The sequence below is a fragment of the Hydra vulgaris genome, chromosome 11, assembly GCF_038396675.1.
Source record: "Hydra vulgaris chromosome 11, alternate assembly HydraT2T_AEP".
Taxonomy (NCBI): domain Eukaryota; kingdom Metazoa; phylum Cnidaria; class Hydrozoa; order Anthoathecata; family Hydridae; genus Hydra; species Hydra vulgaris.
Genome location: NC_088930.1, coordinates 29,957,921 through 29,979,959, shown reverse-complemented (window position 1 = coordinate 29,979,959; position 22,039 = coordinate 29,957,921). Strand labels below are relative to the sequence as shown.

The 22,039-nt window shown below is 29.5% G+C and overlaps 1 protein-coding gene across 1 annotated transcript in view; it reads right to left on the bottom strand.

Moving 5' to 3' along the window:
* LOC100207479 (unconventional myosin-Id) overlaps positions 1–22,039 on the bottom strand; it is a 99,376-nt gene that overhangs the window by 55,636 nt on the left and 21,701 nt on the right. The window contains exons 6-7 of the mRNA XM_065810713.1: positions 12,887–13,006; positions 11,275–11,478 (exon numbers count right to left, since the gene is read on the bottom strand). Coding sequence (XP_065666785.1) covers positions 11,275–11,478; positions 12,887–13,006 — 324 coding nt within the window. The remainder of the gene's footprint in view (positions 1–11,274; positions 11,479–12,886; positions 13,007–22,039) is intronic.

The window sequence follows — 22,039 nt, the reverse complement described above, 5'->3', positions numbered from 1 at the left end:
CATTTGCCTTTTATAGTAGGCTATTCCTGTACTAAGCACTGGTGTCGTTAGAGTTTTTTGTAAGTCAAAAACTAATACCCTCTTCTTTGGATTTGTATGTGCATCTAGTGTATCTTCTTTCATTTTTTCTTTTGCCTTTTCAGCCTCTTGATGAATAATAAGGTCCCTCCTAACAATGTTCTTTTCTTCACCCTCTGAAAGACACCTAATTTTATTGTTAAATAGATCATATTTTTGACATGAATCTGATTGCGGATGGTGAAAATGTAAATTGAATTTTGTATTGAATATGCGTCGAAATACAAAAATTGAAAGTGGGGTGCGATCATTTTCATTGCAATTGCAAACATATTTCTTGTACATCAATGACATTCGTAAAGTTGGCAAATAATTTCTGTACTGGTTGTCTTTTCTGCTATAGTGAGAATGGTCTGTTGGAAATAAGCGAATAAATCTTTGAAGATATTCTGTGTCTTCATCACTACTTTTATTTTGTGGAGCCAATTTACCTCTGCGATCTTCGATAGGTGTACCATCTGTTTTTTTCCTTGCTAAAATATTTGTTACTGTCCCATTAGGAATCTGCAATATGTCTTTGAAGTAAGTTTTGCAAATCTTTTTAACATTTCCACATTCATCAGTTAGTTTATAGGAACGACTATTTGCCCTACGGGAGTTATTTGATGCAGTATACGTCCTGTGTTTTTCTTTTACATTAACAGAACCCATCACAAAGGCGTTTTTTAAATCCCAGTTCATGGTGTAAAAGTTAGAAAAAATTTGATTACAGCGAGCAACTGTTATTTTACTGCTGCACTCTAGATTGCAACCACAATCTTTGTTAATAAAAATCTTTGGTTCAACTACTTTGCCCTTTGATGTAACATATCCCTTCCCTGTTGACCTTTTCTGTTTCAAAATATTTCTTTTGTGTAGTTCTGGATGGGCAACTCGCTTACGACTATGTCTATGACTATGGGTTTCTCCTTGTACTTCCTGGGAAAAGCTGTCGTCCTCTCCTACTTCTCCAACAAGGTTAACACTTGAATCTGCAATGAAAATATTAGGTAAAAATTATTTTCTAACAAGAAAAGAATTCCTAACAAAACAAACTAAATGGCCCTAGCTAGTCTAATGTTAGGCCTAACACCAATGTAAACAATCAGTCCTAGGCCATTTCAATAGGACTAAAAAATTCCTTTTATAAGCCTATTTAGTTTTAGACAAATTGTACACACCATTAACTCCTGTTAGTATAGATATAGGTCTTGCGTTTTCTTCAACATATTGATCCCCAATACTTAAATTGAAATAAAAAAGTGTATATCAGTTTTGTAAAACTAGAAGAGGAAAACCTGCCTGAACAACATTGAGGCTAGAAACTATATTATTGTATGATAATATAGTTTCTAGCCTCAATGTCAATAAAAAGTATACCTTGATGCTGCATTAATTAAATACATACCTTCGCTAACATCATCAGCTAAAGAAGTGTTGTTATCTGCATCTGAATCATCACAATCACTTTTTATTAGAAACTCTTCCAAATTTGAGCAGTTCATTTTCGCCATGTTGATTGTTGGATAGGCAACTTTTCCACAATTCAAATTTTATTTTTCTGTTAAAGTAAATATGATTATAGGTAGTAGCACTGTATGGATGGGTTTTGGGGTTAAGCACTTTTTCCACAACAAACTACATACTCAATGTACAGTTTCCAGTGATTATCCTGAAAATTTCAAAAATGTGGGTTAGACCACTTTTCCGCTGAGCCCCTCATATTTCCTTTAAATTCCTTTATTAAGTATTATGTGAATTTTTAAATTAGGTACCTAGGTGAATTAAATTATTGGATTTTCTCATGTGTTAGTTCTGGGTTCTTCCAATATAAAGTTATTTTACAAAAATGACTCAATGATATTTGTTAATTATTCACTTTCAAGATAACAACAAGTAAAAAGTCATACAATGAAGAAGATATAGAAGCTGCGTTAAATGATATAAAAGAAAAAAAATTCTTCAATCAGAAAAGCTGCATTCAAATATGGCATTCCATTCTCATCTCTAATAGGTCGCAAGAACAACAACAATGCTAGCTTCAAGGGATCAGGATCAACAACCGTACTCTCACAGCAAACAGAGTCAAATATGGTGCATGCATTTAGGTTCCTATGTGATTGGGGTTATGGTTTAACACGAAATGATGTCATAGACTTCGTATGTGGTTACCTTCTTTGTACAAATCAATCAGGCCTATTTAAATATGGCAGGCCTGGCAAAGACTGGTTTTATGCATTTATAAACCGATGGTTTAAAGCAATTTCCACAAGAAAAATTCACACTTTAGCATCTGCCAGAGCCGCTTCTTGTACGCAAGAAATAATTGATAACTATTTTGAAGTTGTCACTAAACAATATCAATTGTCTGGGATAACTTCTGGTTATCACATTTGGAATTGCGATGAAACGGGTTTCTGTGGTGATCAAGGCAAAGCAACTGTAGTATGTCGAAAAGGTGCAAAGCGTGTTTTAAAACTCACTGGTAACAATAAAAAAATCCATTATACAGTGAACAATTGCTGTAATGCTGATGGATACTTTACACCACCATTCGTGGTATACAAAGCAAAACGAAACTTTAGAGCTGAGTGGGCTTTAGGTGGTCCGACTGGCACCAAATATTTAATTTCTAAATCTGGTTGGATGGAACATGACACATTTAATGAATGGTTGAAGGAAGTATATATACCAGAATGTCAAGCTATTAGTGGTACTCATACTTTACATCTTGATATACATACATCTCATGTCAGTTTAAGATTTGTATTGCTATGTCGGGAAAACAATATTATTTTGATTTGTCTACCAGCCCACTCATCTTACATTCTTCAGCCACTGGACAGAGGTGTCTATTGCCATGTTAAGCAAGTATGGAAGGCAGTTCTTACCAAATATTACAAAGACACAAAATGCAAAAACTTAGATAAAGAAAATTTTCCTACTTTGCTCAAACAGGTGTATGAGAGCGGTGAGTGTTTTACATGTTTGCACGCTATTACTGGTTTTGAATATACTGGGTTATTTCCACTTTAACAAAAACAAAATCAATCAACAGGCATTAGCTATCTCCGAAACATTTAATCAACGAGCTAGCGTCTCTTGTGCCATCTACTAAAATTCATTCTCGTGTTACTCGTCATTCAATTAAGCCTCATCCTTTTTCTGTGACTGTTCCTAAAACGTAACATAATATTTGTTTATTTTCTTATAATTTTATAGTTGGTTTTTGGTTATTTTATTAACTGTTAATAAATTTTTTCTTATTTATTTTGTGAACTCTTTTCAATAATGTTTTTAAACAATAAAGAGTTTTTTTTATTATTTATTAGTTACCAATAACATATTCGTGATCATAATTTATTTTCATAAATTAAACAAACGTCATTAAAACTTTACGTTATTGAATTAACAATAAACAAAATATCTCATGAATAAAATATTTACATCAAAATAAATTTTTAAATGTGAACTAATAATTTTTAAATATGAACAAAATAATTTTTAACAACAACAAAAAAATTATTAAACAAACTGTTTCTTTAACAAAAAATCTATTAGTGTACAATTGCAGTTAAATGCTTTTACTTACAACTTTATTTCTTACAAACAAACATCACGTAAACGATATCAAAAGATAATTTAAATATTCTAAAAGATAAGAGTTTTTGTGTAATGCAAAACTGCTGAACGCGTAAGCAAATCGCCTTTTGGCAGGTAAAATGCGAGCTGCGTAATGCTTTTTAACAAGGCCTGATATAAATATATATATATATATATATATATATATATATATATATATATATATATATATATATTATGTTAGTGTATTGTACAAATAGAAGCTCAGTGTTCTTAAAAAACTGAGCAATAAAAAATTTGCAAAAAACTTATCTAGTATTTTTCTTCAACAACTTGTTTCTCCATCAGTAGGTTCATCTGGTAGCTTCCTGATAAACCTACTGATGGAGGAACAAATTGTTGAAGCAAAAAATGAGATAAGTGTTTGTACTAATTTATATATATATAAATATATATATATATATACATACATACATACATATACCAAGCCTTTCCAGGAAGTGCGTCATGCCTTGTTTGTCCACGCCTAAAGTTTTTTTTTCAGACAACTTGACCTTGTTTTTATATAGTAAGCGTTTTAAGAATTCGGGGCAATATAAAGCATTACTCAAAGAAAAGAACCGAAGACTATACGAAGTAGAAAATCTAAATAAAATAAGCTAAAAAAAAATTAAAAAAAAGAAAATTGTTGTCAAAAAAATACCTAAATACCTTTTTGTTTTCTTATTTTTAGGGCGTTATTTTCCACTACTATAAAAAATTTTCCACCACCAAAATTAATACGAGTCGAATAATATAATAGTCAAGGAAAAAAGTAGATAAGAATATAACAACCTAATATAGGAATATTAGGTTGCCTCAATTTTTTTACATGAGACTGATTTTTTTCTTGAAAAAAACTCTTTAGCTCCTTTTCCATTTTGATTTCTCATGTAGTGCTCTGTACTTGTCGAACCTCGAAGCTGCTGTTGCTGGTTCAGAAGATAATGCTAAAGACTTTATTGTTCGCAATGGCGTTGAAGACGTACTCAGTACTTGTCGAACCTCGAAGCTGCTGTTGCTGGTTCAGAAGATAATGCTAAAGACTTTATTGTTCGCAATGGCGTTGAAGACGTCATTTTAATGACGTTTGTTTAATTTATGAAAATAAATTATGATCACGAATATGTTATTGGTAACTGATAAATAATAAAAAAAACTATTTATTATTTAAAAACATTATTGAAAAGAGTTCACAAAATAAATAAGAAAAAATTTATTAACAGTTAACAAAATAACCAAAAACCAACTATAAAATTATAAGAAAATAAACAAATATTATGGTACGTTGTATGAAAAAAAAAAAATTTTCAAAATAAAAATTAGTTCATATTTAAAAAGATAATTAAAATGATTTTTTAAATAGGAACTTAGATTTTATTTGTAACTTTTGTTATAGTGAGAAAAAAAAAACTGTTTGTATGATTTTTTAACGCGTTAATAAAATAACTTTAATTACAATGCGGTATTTGAAAAGACGCTAGTGATGCAATATAATTTCTAACAATACAACATATACTTGCTGAGTTGAGTTACTTTGAAATATGTTACGCGTTTTCGTTACGCAGCTAAATCTCGTAACAAGGCATGATATATATATATATATTTTTTTTAAACAACTTACTTCCAACAAGGCTGCAAGCAACCACTAATTAAAGTTGGAAGTTACAGGAAGAGAAAAGATGGAGATTGTAGAGCAAGATAACAATTGACCGACAACTTAAAGGATTGCAAATTATATGAATCAGGAAAGCAGAGAGATGAAGGAAGCGAATTCCAAAGAGCTGATGTTAGAGGAAAAAAACTAGACAAATAAGCATTTTTAAAGCACTTAGGAACAGTCACAGAAAAAGGATGAGACTTAATTGAATGACGAGTAACACGAGAATGAATTTTAGAAGATGGCACAAAACACGCTAGCTTAGAGCAGTGCCCATTATAGTATTTGTAGAAAAGAGAAAAATAAGAAATATTACGATGATGGGATAATGGCTGGAGGTTGGCTGCAAGAGCAGGTCCAACTATGTTTACAATGCGTTTTTGAACCAAGTCTAAAAGAGAAAGGGCATCATTAGAAGATCCGTATCAGATAAGGTAACAGTATTCCATACAAGGCCGAATTTGAGATTTAAAGAGATAGAGAATAGAATCCAAAGTAAGAAAGTGCCGAGCTCGATAAAAAGATGCAACCTTAGCAGATGCTAATTTTGCAACAGATTTGATATATGGTTTCCAAGAAAGATCTGAAGTAAGAGTTAATCCTAGAAGATGAAGATTAGATGACTCATCGCGTACATCACCGTTCATAAATATAAGAAGATCTAACTTATTGCGATAACGATTGGCTGAAAAAAATTAAGTTTTATCTGTATTGAAGTTCACCAACCACTGCTGAGCCCCATGCTGTAGCAGAAGTGAGATCCTTTTAAGCTCAAATGCCCCCTCCAAGCAATCAGAGAGTGTTGGTTTCTTATCACGACAAGAATAAATGTTATTATCATCAGCTAACAATGCTATCTAAGATGTCAGAATATCTGGAAGATTGTTAATGTAAATTAAAAAGAGTATAGGGCCAAGGATAGAACCTTGAGGAACCCCTGAAGTTACAGAATAAGAAGAAGAGTGCTGTCCATCGAGGACAACTTTTATGCTACAATTGGAAAGAAAGGATTTAATAATCTTAAAGATGTTGCCAGATACACCATAAGAAAAAAGCTTATGGAGAAGACCAGCATGCCAAACTTTATCAAAAGTTTTTGAAATGTCAAGAGCGATGGCCTTAACCTCTCCACCTTTATCTAATGCACAATAAAACCTATTAGTTATTACTGTTAGCAAATCAGCTGTAGAACGAGAAGATCGAAATCCATATTGATGGTCAGAAAGTAAGTTATTAGATTCATGATAAGAAATTAAGTGTTTGTTAACTAAAGATTCAAAAACCTTGCTTATGATAGGAAGAAGACTAATGGGACAGTAGTTAGACAAATCAGATCGCTTTCCAGAATTTTCGAAGATAGGGATAACAGATGCCACTTTCCAGCAGGCTGGAAAATAAGACTCTGCTGTCGTCTATACTCTCAAGAGTATAGACGACAGCTTCAGAGAACACTTTTGCAAGACAATAACAGGTATGTTGTCCGGGCCACAAGCTGTAGAAGAGACTAGGCAGGAAATCACTTTAGATACAGAAGCTGGAGTCATATGTATGTCAAGCAATGGATCAATCTGTTTGACGGCTATATTAGGTAGATCGCAACTAGTGGAATCAAGAGATGATATTGATGAAAAGTTTTAAGCAAACAATTCAGCTTTGTCTTTAGGTGAGGTGACAAAGTCTGAACCATACAAGAAAGGTGGAATTAAAGATTTGCCCTTAATATTATTACTATTAAAGAGTCTCCAGAAGTCACAAGAGCCTAATTTTTGAGATTAGATACGAGATTTCATGATCTGAGAATAGCAGGCTTTGGCGTTAGACAAAACCTTTTTACGATGGTTTCTAGCAGTAGTAAACAAGCATCTGTTTTCTGGAGAATTGTTTTGGCGATAGATAAGAAAGTAATGGTTATAATTAGAAATTGCAGCAGCACAATGAGAGGAAAACCATGGAGAAGAGTGAGGCTTGACTTGGAATTGTCGAGAGAAAACGAAAGATTCCATGCCAGCTTGAATCCACGAGGTTATGTAAGAAGCACATTTGTCGACAGGAAGACTAAAGAAATCTACCCCAGGGCCATCACGAAGAAAATAGCGGAAGAATCCCAGTCAGCTTTACTAAAGTTGTAAGAGGTACGATAATAGGGGGATTCAGGTGATGAAGAAGAATGAGATATTAGTTTTAGAGAAATCAAACTGTGATCAGAAGCACCTAAGGGTGAATGTGGAGAAACTGAGCACTGACTAGAATCAGAAACAAGACATAAGTCGAGTAGAGAAGGTAAATGATTCGGGTTGTCAGGAAAGCGAGTTCGAAAGTTAACTATTTGGGTTAGGGATTGTGAAAGGCAAAAGTTGTGGGCTTTAAAGCCTGCAGAGTCACTGACACTAGAGCCAAGACATTCAGTGTGGTGAGCATTAAAGTCACCGACAACAACTATATTAGCTGATGGATAAAGAAATAGGGCTTGGTCAATATGATCAGAAATAACATCAAAAAGAGTGCAGTCTTGAGATAAAGGAGAGCGATATAGAACAAAGAGACAGGCGATAGAGTAAAGTGGTGCTAAACGAAAGCACATGAAAGAATAGTCTGTGGATTCAAACCTAGTTTCACGACAAATGGGTGAATTCTTACAAATGTAAATGCCCAGGCCAAGCATGTGACTATTGAAGTCTTTACAAATTGGAAGGAAGATAACCATCAAGACTTAGATTGCAGGATGAGACAGCCAAACTCAAATTAGTATCACAAAAAGCAAGTAGGTCTGGTGAACTTTACAAGAGATAAGACTCAACAGAAGAAAAGTTACTTCGAAGACCACGAATATTAGTGAATGATAGGTTTATAGAACTTGTTGATGATGATGGTTTTTTGTGTTTTATAGTTTTTGGTAATTTTTGCCTAGTCATAAAAATTTGCGAGTTGCCTAGTCATAAAAATAAAAGCAAAACCCATGCATTGAATCAAGAAGATCCAGCATTCAACATCCTAAACTGGAAACAATGTATTAAAAATAAATCTGCGCCAGCCTAATAGATGAAGAAGGGGTGCGAGGCTGGTCAACAGATAGAATCTGTTTACCCCTTAAGTCTTTGCCTAGGAGGCCTTCTACAAGACAGTAGCCGGATGCATTTAACATCTGCCCATGATGAGTACTTTTATCGCGACAAATTTTTAACCTGACCTGACGTTTTATATATATATATATATATATATATATATATATATATATATATATATATATATATATATATATATATATATATATATATATATATATATACATGTATATATATATATATATATATATATATATATATACATATATATATATATATATATATATATATATACATATATATATATATATATATCTTTTATATATCTTATATATATATATACATATATACATATCAGACGTTATATATATATATATATATATATATATATATATATCTTATATATATATATATATCTTATATATATATATCATATATATATACATATATACATATCAGACGTAATATATATATATATATACATATATATATATATATATCTTTTATATATATTATATATATATACACATATATACATATCAGACGTTATATATATATATATATATATATATATATATCTTATATATATATATATATATCTTATATATATATATCATATATATATACATATATACATATCAGACGTAATATATATATATATATATATATATATATATATATATATATATATATATATGTATATATATATACATATATATATATATATATATATATATATATATATATATGTACATATATACATATATATATATGTACATATATATATATATGTACATATATATATATGTACATATATATATATATATATATAAATATATATATATATATATATATATATATATATATATATATATGTACATATATATATATATATATATGTACATATATACATGGATTGAGGTTTAGCATCGTGGGTAGAGGCAGGGGCAGGGAAATGAATAGGGGGCAACAAGGGTTGGGAGATCTTAGGTCTACTGAAACTTCTCTCATAAGCAAATGTAAAAGGAAAAGTCAAGTTAATTTTGTAGAGTATAGACAAGTTAGGAAAATATGATGTCATCTTTTTCTCTATTAAGAATGGATGTACATATTTCATTTATACTTCAGTCATCATTGCTCGAGTATTGATGCACACATCTTTGAAAGTAGGGCCAGCGCGAGGAGGTTTTAAGTGGGGAGGGGTTGCCATATGGGTATTTGCCGAAAACATTTTTAACACATAAAAACAAATCTAAATTGATTCACAATGTTGAAATCAGTTAATTTATAATTTTTTGTTTTTCTGCTTTAAAAAATAAAGTTGTTTACCATTTGCTAAGTCATTGTAGTTTTATGAACATCTGTCACTGTACAGTCACAGTTGTTTTGATACACTGAACTATGTAAAAAATTCATTGACTTTGTACATTATAATTATAATTTTCTTTAAAGAAAACGCCTCTGTTTTGTTTTCTGCCATAAATGCGTGCAAACTTGTACAACAGGTATGTAAGCAATGGTTTATTGTTACCTAGTTTTATACATCCATCTAAATAAAGGCAGAATTTTGTAATGAGGAACATATATTTTAGGGGGTGCCATTTAACTGACTTGGAGAACGCAGGGAGTAAGGGTTTGGACATCGCCCTTCTCCCCCCCCCCCTCCACAATGCCCTATGTTGAATCTGCCACTGATATATATATATATATATATATATATATATATATATATATATATATATATATATATATATATATATATATATATATATATATATATATATATATATATATATATATATTGATATTTAAGGCTGTTTTGTGTTATATTAATAAAACAAAACTCATAGTCGTAAAAGAGTGCTCAATATTAAAAAGATACTTCATATAGAGCGATATACATATATATTAATGAAGAAAAAACAACTTTTTCTATGGTACTTTAAGTTTCATGCCTATACGGCAATCATCAGCCATTGAATACAAATTCAAAAACAAAAAAACTGCTAAAAATTACAAAATACTGTGTAGTGGGATCTTAGATGCAATTACCAGGTTTGCAGTAAGGTTGGAAAGAATTAAGATTTAATGTTAAGTTTTTTAACATTAAGATTTAATGTTAAGTCCAGATAGTTAACAATTTTAAAATTACAGCTGATGGATATAAGAAGATCATTATTATTAAAAATTTTCACGTGCTTTTTAATTTTTTCCATCTGTTGGCCACTCCGGTTCTTAAACACTGCTAGACCATCATCTCTATACAATCGGAATTCATCTTTATTGTAAGATTGTGATAATTGAAACAAGATAAATATTCAAACTAACTCACAAACTTCTGCGCCATCAAAGGCTCCCATGGTGACATCAAATAAGCCTCCACTTTTTTTAATCCAGGCTTCACTGTTGTTAAATAATAATGATTTCCTGGCATGGTATATTAACTTTCAACATAGGTTATATGTATATATATATATATATATATATGTTTATATATATATATATATATATATATATATATATATATATATATATATATATATATATATATATGTATATATATATGTATATATATATGTATATATATATATATGTATATACATATATATATATATATATATATATATATATATATATATATATATATATATATATATATATATATATATATATATATATATATATATATAAAGAATAAGATTATTGTATGAAAAGTCAACATAAATGTAAATAACTAAAAGAAAAATCATAATAAAAACTAAAAATTCTAGAAACCAAAATTAATATTTTAATCAACAACCATATTTCAAAACTTTTTTTTCACTATTATTATTGTAAATATTGAAAAAAAAATTTTATTAAACAGAAATTAACCTTGGCAAGTGCATCTTTAGAATAGCATGCTTGAGTCTTGCTATGTCCTTTTTCAATCAATTCTCCACGAGCAAAAACCATTCGATAACAAAGTGCTTTATTGCATTCATTACTGTCAACTTTGAGTAACTTTGAAAAAATAGATAAAGAATCTTTATCAGTAATATATGCTTGATCATTTTCCTCTCCAAATGCAATGTTACCCTAGAAGCAATAGAATACTGTTTTATCCTAGAAATAATACAATGAAATGTTAATTTAAAAACATTAGAAAGCTATTTTATTCTAGAAAAAATACAGTGCTATAAAATACAGTGCTATAAAATACAGTGCTAAAAAAATACAATGCTATAAATACATGTTAACCTAGAAATAATTTTCTTAATAAAAAATATTTTTTTGCTTTAATCAAATAAATACTTTATATACTAATACATTATAAACTTTACATCTATAAACTTTATCCTATATTATAAAGTATTTAAGGATATTATAAAATAATATCCTTATAAATCTTATCCTTTAAATAGAAATTAAGTAATAATAATAAGAATAAAAATTTGCAGAAGCATTTAAAAAGTTGAAGCTTAAAGTACTTCATTGCTGGAAAAAAAAAGTTCAGTCCATTTTGTTAAGTTTAGTCAAATTTAAATTGATACAAATCTATAAACAATAAATTTTTCCAAACATGATTTTTTTCTTATTTTTATTTTTATTGAAATTTTTATTTTTAAATCTGATAAAATCTTTTTAAATCTTATTTTTAGGAACGATTTCAGATTTGATTTTCAGCTATCTCTAGCAAAAGTACCATGACAAATTACATGACCGTCCCATAGTAAAGAAACTTTTAAAAAACATTTTTAATTAATAATAAGTTAGTTTTATTTTACTATTTCATTTTCAGAACAAACTGAGAAAAAAAAAATAGTTTGAGTGTAAAAAAAAAATAGTAAACTTAAACTAACAGGCATGGCAGCAGAAAGCAAGAGATTACCCATGTTTGTTGTCGATAAATATAAAATTCTACATTTTAAATATAAAATTCTACATTTTAAATATAAAATTTTACATGATAAATATAAAAATTCTATGTTTTAAGCATATCAAATAACTTTTTTGCATATATAATAATTAGCTAAAAAATTGAATGACCAATGACCTTTTACAAAATAGATAAGCAACTTGATTCCTTTTTTTATACTTAGAAAATTAGTGCTCCTGGTGGATAACTGTCCTGCCCACCCTCACATTGAAAGGTAAAAAACCTAATATTTCTCCCATTCTTCAGCCCATAATCCAAACCATAAAAAATAAAAAAATTGTGCATCTCATATGGAAATATGAAATGCGAAGCTCTAATGAAAATGGAAAAATAGATGCAACACCAGGTTATAAAATTTTTTACCACAATTGTAGCCTAATTTTTATTAATTTTTTTTAGTTAAAAAAACTAATTTTTTAAACAATTTTCCTTATTTTTAACTTCTTTCCTGATTTATGGAACTCTTGATATCTTAAATTTTTCCTTCAGAAAATTTGAGATATGAAATCAACTATATAAAAAATTATAAAAAGAAAATTTTATTTTTAAAAAACAATAAATAATTACTAGTGATATAATGGCACCAATCAAACTCCATATTGAATCAATTTGACTTTGGTCAAACCTTGAAGCTGAAAAAGCTGCATTTACAGCATCAAAACTTTTTTTGTCATCAATTGATTCAACCTATTATAAAACAAAATAAATAAATAAATAAATAAATATATATATATATATATATATATATATATATATATATATATATATATATATATATATATATATATATATGCCAAAAGTAGCAAGACCAAGGCAAAAAGTACAAGGGCGAGGCCAAGAGTTTTAAGGTCAAGGCCAAGAGTAAAAGTTTCAAAGCCAAGTCCTACACAAACATTTTCAAAACCAAACACTTAAACTTTTGCCTTATGTTAAGAACAATTATTAAAAAAACTGTAGGTAACAATTGCTGCAACAATAAAACCACATGTTGTAAAAATAAACCAAGGTTATGGGTAGAATTTAACGAAATCATTAAGAAAATATATTTGTAGATATATATAAAAGCCGAAAACAAAAATACATAAAAATAAAGAATGAAAACTTTTAATTCTTTAACTTTATGTTTTTTTTTTTTGAATACCAAGGCCAAAACAATCAAGGCCAAAATTTTTAAAGCCAAGGCCTTAATTTTTGGCCTTAATGCAAAGCCAAGGCCAAAACCAAGACCTAGCGATTTTGTATATATATATATATATATATATATATTTATATATAGGCCTTGGCTTTAAATATATATATATATATATATATATATATATATATATATATATATATATATATATATATATATATATATTTTTGGCCTTAACGCAAAGCCAAGGCCAAGACCAAAGCCTAACGATTTTGTATATATACATATATATATATATATATATATATATATATATTATATATATATATATATATATATATATATATATATATATATATATGTATATATATATATAATAAAAATATATAGTAGTATTATACGCGAGTAAGATATTTGTCTATTACATTAAAAAATATACATTTGATAATCTTGCTATGGCATAATTAAGCATATTTTACTGTTAATTGCATATATTTGCTTATGTAATAGACCAAATTTTAGCATAAAAGAATATTTTTAAAGATATTTTTTTTTAGCATATTAAATAAACTTAAATAACACAGTATATCAACTTTATTCAATAAAAGTCTCTAACAGTTTTGATTAGAAAGATTATTGTATAAATTTGATTCATCTGATTTGATTTGCAATATAGCAATATTTAATTGCTATATTGCAAATCAAATCAGATGAATCATAATAATTACCAATGGAATGTGCTAGAAATTTTTGTGCAACAAATCTAAAAACTAATTCCAAAAAACAAATAACAAATTTAATTATTTATTAATTTAATTAAATTTTTATTTCAATAGAGCAAGAAATGCCAAAAGTAAAGTAATTCATATCAAGTAAAGTGACCCAAGTTGTGAGAGAATACCCTGATTATTAAATACCCTGTTTTACAATACCCTGATTTTAATACTAATGGAAAAATTTCATTTTATAAATTGTGCAATGAATCTTTTTCAGCAGAGAAAAAATTTACAGTTAAACAACACCTGTAAAATGCAAAACATATTGAGATTTTGAAAAGGAATGATGTTTGAAGCAACTAGTACACAGAAATTTTTTTAATTCATATCCCCAAGGCCCAGAAGGCCATAACAGACGAGGAGGCTACTTAATTGTGGTTAAAACCCTCTCTCAACTCTATAACTCTAAAACACAAAACTTGACGAACAATGCCGCTGCGTGGAGAAACAAGTTGAGCGTGGTACTACCAGGGGTGTGGGAGGGGGTTGGGGTGTGGGGTGTGTGGGGGTACAAACTCAGAACCTCTCGCTTATGAAGCGAGCGCTCTACCACTACACCACTACTACATAATTAATTGAGGAGACATGCAGTTCTATTAGGTATTCAAAATTTGCTCATGACGTGTGTGGTATTTTTGTAGCTACTGATATATTACCAAATAAATTTTGTAAAAAAATATATTATCAATTTCTTAGAAAATTATACAGTGCAAAAAGTTCCGTCTGAAACTACTCTTTGCACAACTCATGTTAAAGAATTGAATAAATCTTGTATTGAAACCATTAAAAAAAGTTAGCAATTTTTATTTGTGGATGTCAATTGATGGAAAAACTGATTCTTCCGGAAGATACATTGCAAATGTTGCTATTGGAATATTGCATCAAGAGAAAGCATGGATGTAGAGTTCCAAAAGGACTCTGGCTTTAAATCTCTATTTTTTCCAGGAGCTTTTAAAGCGTTGAGTGATCTGCAATAAGAAAAAAATTCATGAGATTTTATGACTTGGAACCTATTATTTTTTAGCCCGGAATTCTAAAGTCCTGAAGCCCTTGCTGCCATTATACTATTGGCTGAAAATTTGTTTGTTCTTTTGATCTTTTTGCTTTTAGATCTGTGAAGGTTTTTAGTAAAAATTTTGATAAAGAAACTATTTTGCTGTTTATTTCTATACAGCTCAAATGTAACTGCATTTTGCGTCATTTTGCTGTTTTAACCTTGTTGAAAGCCTAGAAATGAACCAAAAAGCTGTTTGTTTTATTGATTGAACTAATTGAGATTATCTTTTATTTTAAAAAATGAAATAGTTTCATTTCTTATTTGTTTACGTTGTGTTCTCTGTTTACTTTAGATCAATAATTTTATACCAAAAATGGGATTTTCACATAAAAAATGTGGTCAGATTGTTATATTAGTTAACTCAGGTTTAACACAATCAGCTGTGGCACAACATCTTATTGTTTTCCAGCAAGTTGTGTTATTGACAATGAAACGTTGGCGAGAGACAGGTGATGTGAAATGAAAATGTCAAACCAGACGCTCTAGGGTTACAACTCCTGCTACAGTCGAGTGATAAAACAACACGTGTTAAAGAATCCAATATCATCCTTTGCCGTAGAAACTCAACTGCAGCACAGAGTTAGTGCAAGAACCATTCGACGACATTTCAGTGACACTTTTAATCTAAAAGCGTACCAAACTGCACGAAAATCGCTGTTATCAAAGAAGAACGTTCGTGATAGATTACTTTTTTGCAGGAAATTCAAACATTACACTAGTGAAATGTGGAATAAAGTAATGTTAAGTGACGAAAGTAACACAAAATTATTTTCTGCAGCACCAAGATATGTTTGCCGTCCTGCTAATAAAAGATTTGATTTAAAGTTTTGCATACAAACTGTTAAACATTCACGAAACTTGATGGTATGGGGCAGCTTCTCAGCGCCTGGCCGAGGCTCCCTCTACTTTCTTCCACAAAATACCACATGAGTGCACGGAAATATATTACCATACTGGATGAAAAGCTTTTGACAGTTATGCAGATTCACAACTGCAAACTGCTTATGCATGACGGTGCTCCCTGTCATCAAGCAGCTTTATTGAAAAACTCGCTTCGGGATCATGGGGTTCTAGTTCTAGGTCCTTGGCCGGGGCAGAGCCCAGACCTTAACCCAATCGAAAACTTGTGGCATATAATGAAACTAAAGATTGACAAAGAGAAACCATCAAATTTAGATGATCTTTGTGCCATCATTACATGTGTGTGGTGCACAGACATAACTGTTGATGTTTGTAAAAATCTTGTAAATTCTATCCTTGCCAGAATTGCTGAAGTAATTAAGAATAAGGGACAGTGCAGCAGATATTAGTGAGATGTAAAACTGAACTATATTACTGTTATGTAATTTTAAATAATTTCTTGATAAACTGTGAGATGTGTTAGAGACACTGTGTCCATTTAAACTTTAAATTTGTTGAAAAAACACGAATACAACAGACTTTTGGCCACAACTGTATATATATATATACATTTTTTTTTTTTAAACATTTTTGCTTGCAACAAGACTGCAAGCAACCTGATTAGAGTTGGAAGTTACTGGAAGAGAAAACATGAAGATTGTAGAGCAAGATAACAATTGACAGACAACTTGAAAGATTGCAAATTATATGATTCAGGAAAGCAAGATGAAGGAAGCGAATTCCAAAGAGCTGATGTTTGAGGAAAAAAACTAGATGAATAAGAGTTTTTGGAGCACTTAGGAACAGTAACAGAAAAAGGATGAGACTTAATTGAATGACGAGTAACATAAGAATGAATTTTAGTAGATGGCACAAGAGATGCTAGCCCTTTAGAGCAGTGCCCATTATAGTATTTGTAGAAAAGAGAAAGAGAAACAACATTATGACAATGTGATAATGGTTGGAGGTTGGCTGCAAGAGCAGGTCCAACTATGTTTACAATGCATTTTTGCACCTTGTTTAAAAGAAAAAGATATTAGAAGATCCGCCCCAGATATGGCAACAGTATTCCATACAAGGCCAGAATTGAGATTTATAGAGATAGAGAATAGAATCTGGAGTAAGAAAGTGTCAAGCTTGATAAAAAGATGCAACCTTAGCAGATGCTAATTTTGCGATGGATTTGATATATGATTTCCAAGAAAGATCTGAAGTAAGAGTTAATCCTAGAAGAAGAAGGGTAGATGACTCATCGAGTACATTACCGTTCATAAATATAGGAAGATCTAACTTATTGCGATAAAAATAGGCTAAAAATATTGCGTTTTATCCTAATTAAAGTTCACCAGCCACTGTGAGCCCCATGCTGTAGCAGAAGTGAGATCTTTTTCAAGCTCAAATGCCCCCTCTAAGCAATAAGAGAGTGTCAGTTTCTTATCACGACAAGAATAAATGTTAGTATCATCAGCTAACAATGCTATCTTAGATGTCAGAATATCTGAAAGATTGTTAATGTAAATTAAAAAGAGTATAGGGCCAAGGATAGAACTTGAAGAACCCCTGAAGTTACAGAATAAGAAGAAGAGTGCTGTCCATCGAGGACAACTTTTATACAACAATTGGAAAGGAAGGATTCAATAATCTTAAAGATGTTGCCAGATACACCATAAGAAGAAAGCTTATGGAGAAGACCAGCATGCCAAACTTTATCAAAAGTTTTTGAAATGTCAAGAGCGATGGCCTTAACCTCTCCACCTTTATCTAATGCACAATAAAACCTATTAGTTATTACTGTTAGCAAATCAGCTGTAGAACGAGAAGATCGAAATCCATATTGATGGTCAGAAAGTAAGTTATTAGATTCATGATGAGAAATTAAGTGTTTGTTAACTAAAGATTTAAAAACTTTGCTTATGATAGGAAAAAGACTAATGGGACGGTAGTTAGATGAATCGGATCACTCTTCAGAATTTTTGAAAATAGGGATAACAGATGCCATTTTCCAGCAGGCTTGAAAACAAGACTCTGATAAGCACTTGTTGAATAGTTTTGAGAGTATAGACGACAGCTTCGGAGAACACTTCTGCAAGACTATAACAGTTATGTTGTCCGAAGAGTCTAAGCAGGTAATCACTTTAGATACAGAAGCTGGAGTGATACTAATGTCAAGCAATGGATCAACCTGTTTGACAGCTATATCAGCTAGAACACAACTAGTGGAATCAAGAGAAAATATTGATGAAAAATTTTTAGCAAATAATTAAGTTTTGTCCTTAGGTGAGGTGACAAAGTCTGAATCATACAAGAGAGGTGGAATTACAGATTTGCCCTTATTTTTGACACTATTAAAAATTCCCCAGAAGTCATGAGAGCCTAATTTAGTGATGAAATATGAGATTTCATGACCTGAAAATGGCGGGTAATAAACAGACGTCTGTTTTTTGGAGATTTGTTTTGCTGATAGATATGGAAGTAATGGTTTCGATTGGCAATTGCAGCAGCACAATGTGAGGAAAACCATGTGTATATATATGTGTGTGTATATATATATAAATATATATATATATATATATATATATATATATATATATATATATATATAATATATTTGTGTGTGGGTGTGTGTGTATATACAGTGAGCAAAAAAATTAATCAAGTAAAAGTATAATTTTTTTTGAAAAACTAATTTCACCAAAAGATAGCGCTTAAAAAATACATTAAAAATCATATGTTTGAAAATAAAAAATTTGAATTTATTATATTTAAAAAAATAAAGAACTAACTTTATTGAAAATTCCTGACAAAAAAATTAATCATGCAACAAGAAAATTCGAATGGTAAGTATCAAAAATTATATTATATTTAACTATATTATTTATTTATATTAATTTAAACTTTATATTTATATTAATAAACTTTCCAGCAATGACCAGCATTGAAAATCTAAAATCTAAAAGAAGCTACACATCTCATTCGATCGAACTTCGTGCACGAGTAATTGCATTATGGCAAGATGGCCAAAGCCAAAGATCAATAGCTAAAATGCTATGTATATCGCCTGCAACCGTTCAATCTATCGAGGAAAAGTTTTAAAAAGTTGGAAACCTCGAAAATCAACCTGGAAGAGGATGCAAACGAAAGACTACTCACGTCAAGATCAATCTTTGATCAAAAGATTCGAAACTAATCCAAGATCTTCAACAACAGCAGCAGCAAAAGAGTTGGAGGAGAGTTTTGGATAGTCTCTCACACCGCAAACAATTAGAAATCGCTTGCATGAAGCGAATTTACATGGACGAACACCACGCAATAAGTCGTATATAAGCCCAATCAATAGAAAGAAGCGGCTCGAATGGGCAAAAAAGTATGTGGATAAGCCACAAGAGTTCTGGGACTCAGTCATTTGGTCTGACGAGTCGAAATTCAATTTATTTGGCTCTGATGGAGCTGTAAAGATATGGAGGAAGCCAGGAGAAGAGCTTCAATTGAAGTGTTTGAATGCCACAGTTAAACAAGGTGGCGGTAATATTATGGTCTGGGGATGTATGGCAGCGAGCAGAGTCGGGAAATTAGCGTTTATTGATCAGAGAATGGATCAATATTTATATAAATCAATTCTGAAAGATAATTTATGTTTATCTGCAGAAATTGTCAGGTTGAAAGATAATTTTATCTTTCAATACGACAATGATCCTAAGCATACAGCTTGTTCAGTTGTCGAATATTTAAAAGTTTCAGGGTTCAAAATGCTCGAATGGGTTGCTCAATCACCAGACTTAAACCCAATCGAGTATCTTTGGGCTTACGTTGAGAAAAAATTAAAAGACCGATGAATTTCGAAGAAAGCCAATCTGAAAAACTTAATTTTGAGTTTTTAGCCAGAAATCGGGTCAGATATTACCAGAAACTTGGTAAATTCAATGCGTAGACGTTGTTTAGCCGTCATTCACTTAAATGGTGGACCTACGCGTTATTAATTTTATAATAATTTTCTTTATTTTTAATTTAATTTAATTTTTTAAATTATGCATGTTTAATTTTTTTGCCTTGGTTTTTTGATTTTTTATTTCTTTTGTAATTTTTCGTAACTTATATTATTATTTTGTAATTTTTTTGTTCCTTTTTCGATAAATTCATATATAAATTTATCGAAATTCAATTTATTTGGCTATGTATATATATATATATATATATATATATATATATATATATATATATATATATATATATAGATCTATAGTTTGTTGGCTTTGGGAAGAGCGGAAGGAAAAAAGTGATTCTTACGCCAACACATACGTCACTTTTAATTACTTTTGACTTTCGTCCAACATTTTCGTGTTGGACGAAAGTCAAAACCATTAATTTAATTACAAATTAATTGTTATATAAAAAAACCACAAAAACGCAAATTTAATTGACCAGAATGTTTTTAAAAACATTCTGAATGTTTTTAAAACATTCTGAATGTTTTTAACAATGTAAACAATGTTTTTATTTTTATTTTTTTTAATAAAATGTTTTTATTTTTATTTTTTTCAATAAAATGTTTTTATTTTTATTTTTTTTACTGTAAATCATGTGCGGAGTGTTGCTACATCGACTATCTTATAGCCTGACTCGCAAGGGAGTGCTGCTACATCGACTGACAAATAGCCTGACTCGCAAGGGAGTGCTGCTACATCGACTGACAAATAGCCTGACTCGCAAGGGAGTGCTGCTACATCGACTGACAAATAGCCTGACCTGCAAGGGAGTGCTGCTACATCGACTGAGGGTTTGGTTGGGGCAGGCAGTCTATCATTATTAAAAAAAAAAAATTCCGGTCTTGCATTTTAATTTTTACTTTTTGTCAACAAAATATGGAAAAAACTTTCGGACAACATCTAAGGGTTCTATATATATATATATATATATATATCAGGGGCTATTTCATGAGCAATATATATATATATATATATATATATATATATATATATATATATATATATATATATATATATATATATATATATATATATATATATATATATATATATATGTATATATATATATATATATATATATATATATATATATATATATGTATATATATATATATATATATATATATATATATATATATATATATATATATATATATATATATATATATATATATATATATATATATATATATATATATATATCAGGGGCTATTTCATGAGCAATATATATATATATATATATATATATATATATATATATATATATATATATATATATAATATATATTATAATATCTATAATTATATACATTACTTATATCCCTATATATTCTCTCTAAATCAGTTGATGTATCTTTATATATTACTAGAAGTTGCAGTATAAAATATGTTTTTATTTACTCTGCGTTGGCTCCTTGAACTTTTAAAACAGCCTCAACATTTGGTAGCACAAAAGCAACAAGAGACTCACAATATTCAGACACTTCACAATATTTCACCGTGCTTTCACTATAGCTTTTCTTAGATCTGCTAGTAAAATTGGGTTCTGTTAATGAACTTCTGTTTTTAAATATTATTTTTAGTTTTGGATTTAAATTAGCTTGTTATTATAGTTTTGTTACTTATTATTATTTTTATTATTACTATAAATAAACTGTTGTTTATCGTTTTAAAATATTGAAGGTAAATTCAATAACTAATGAATTAATAATAATCAATAAAAAAACTAATGCCAGCAAAATTTAAACATGGTAATGTTTTCTTTAATAAATTATGTTGAGATTTCTTCAAAAACCTTTAAATAAAATTTTAAAAGCATCTACATTATAAAAATTTTGAAAACATCAAACTTTATAACAACTTTAAAAACAT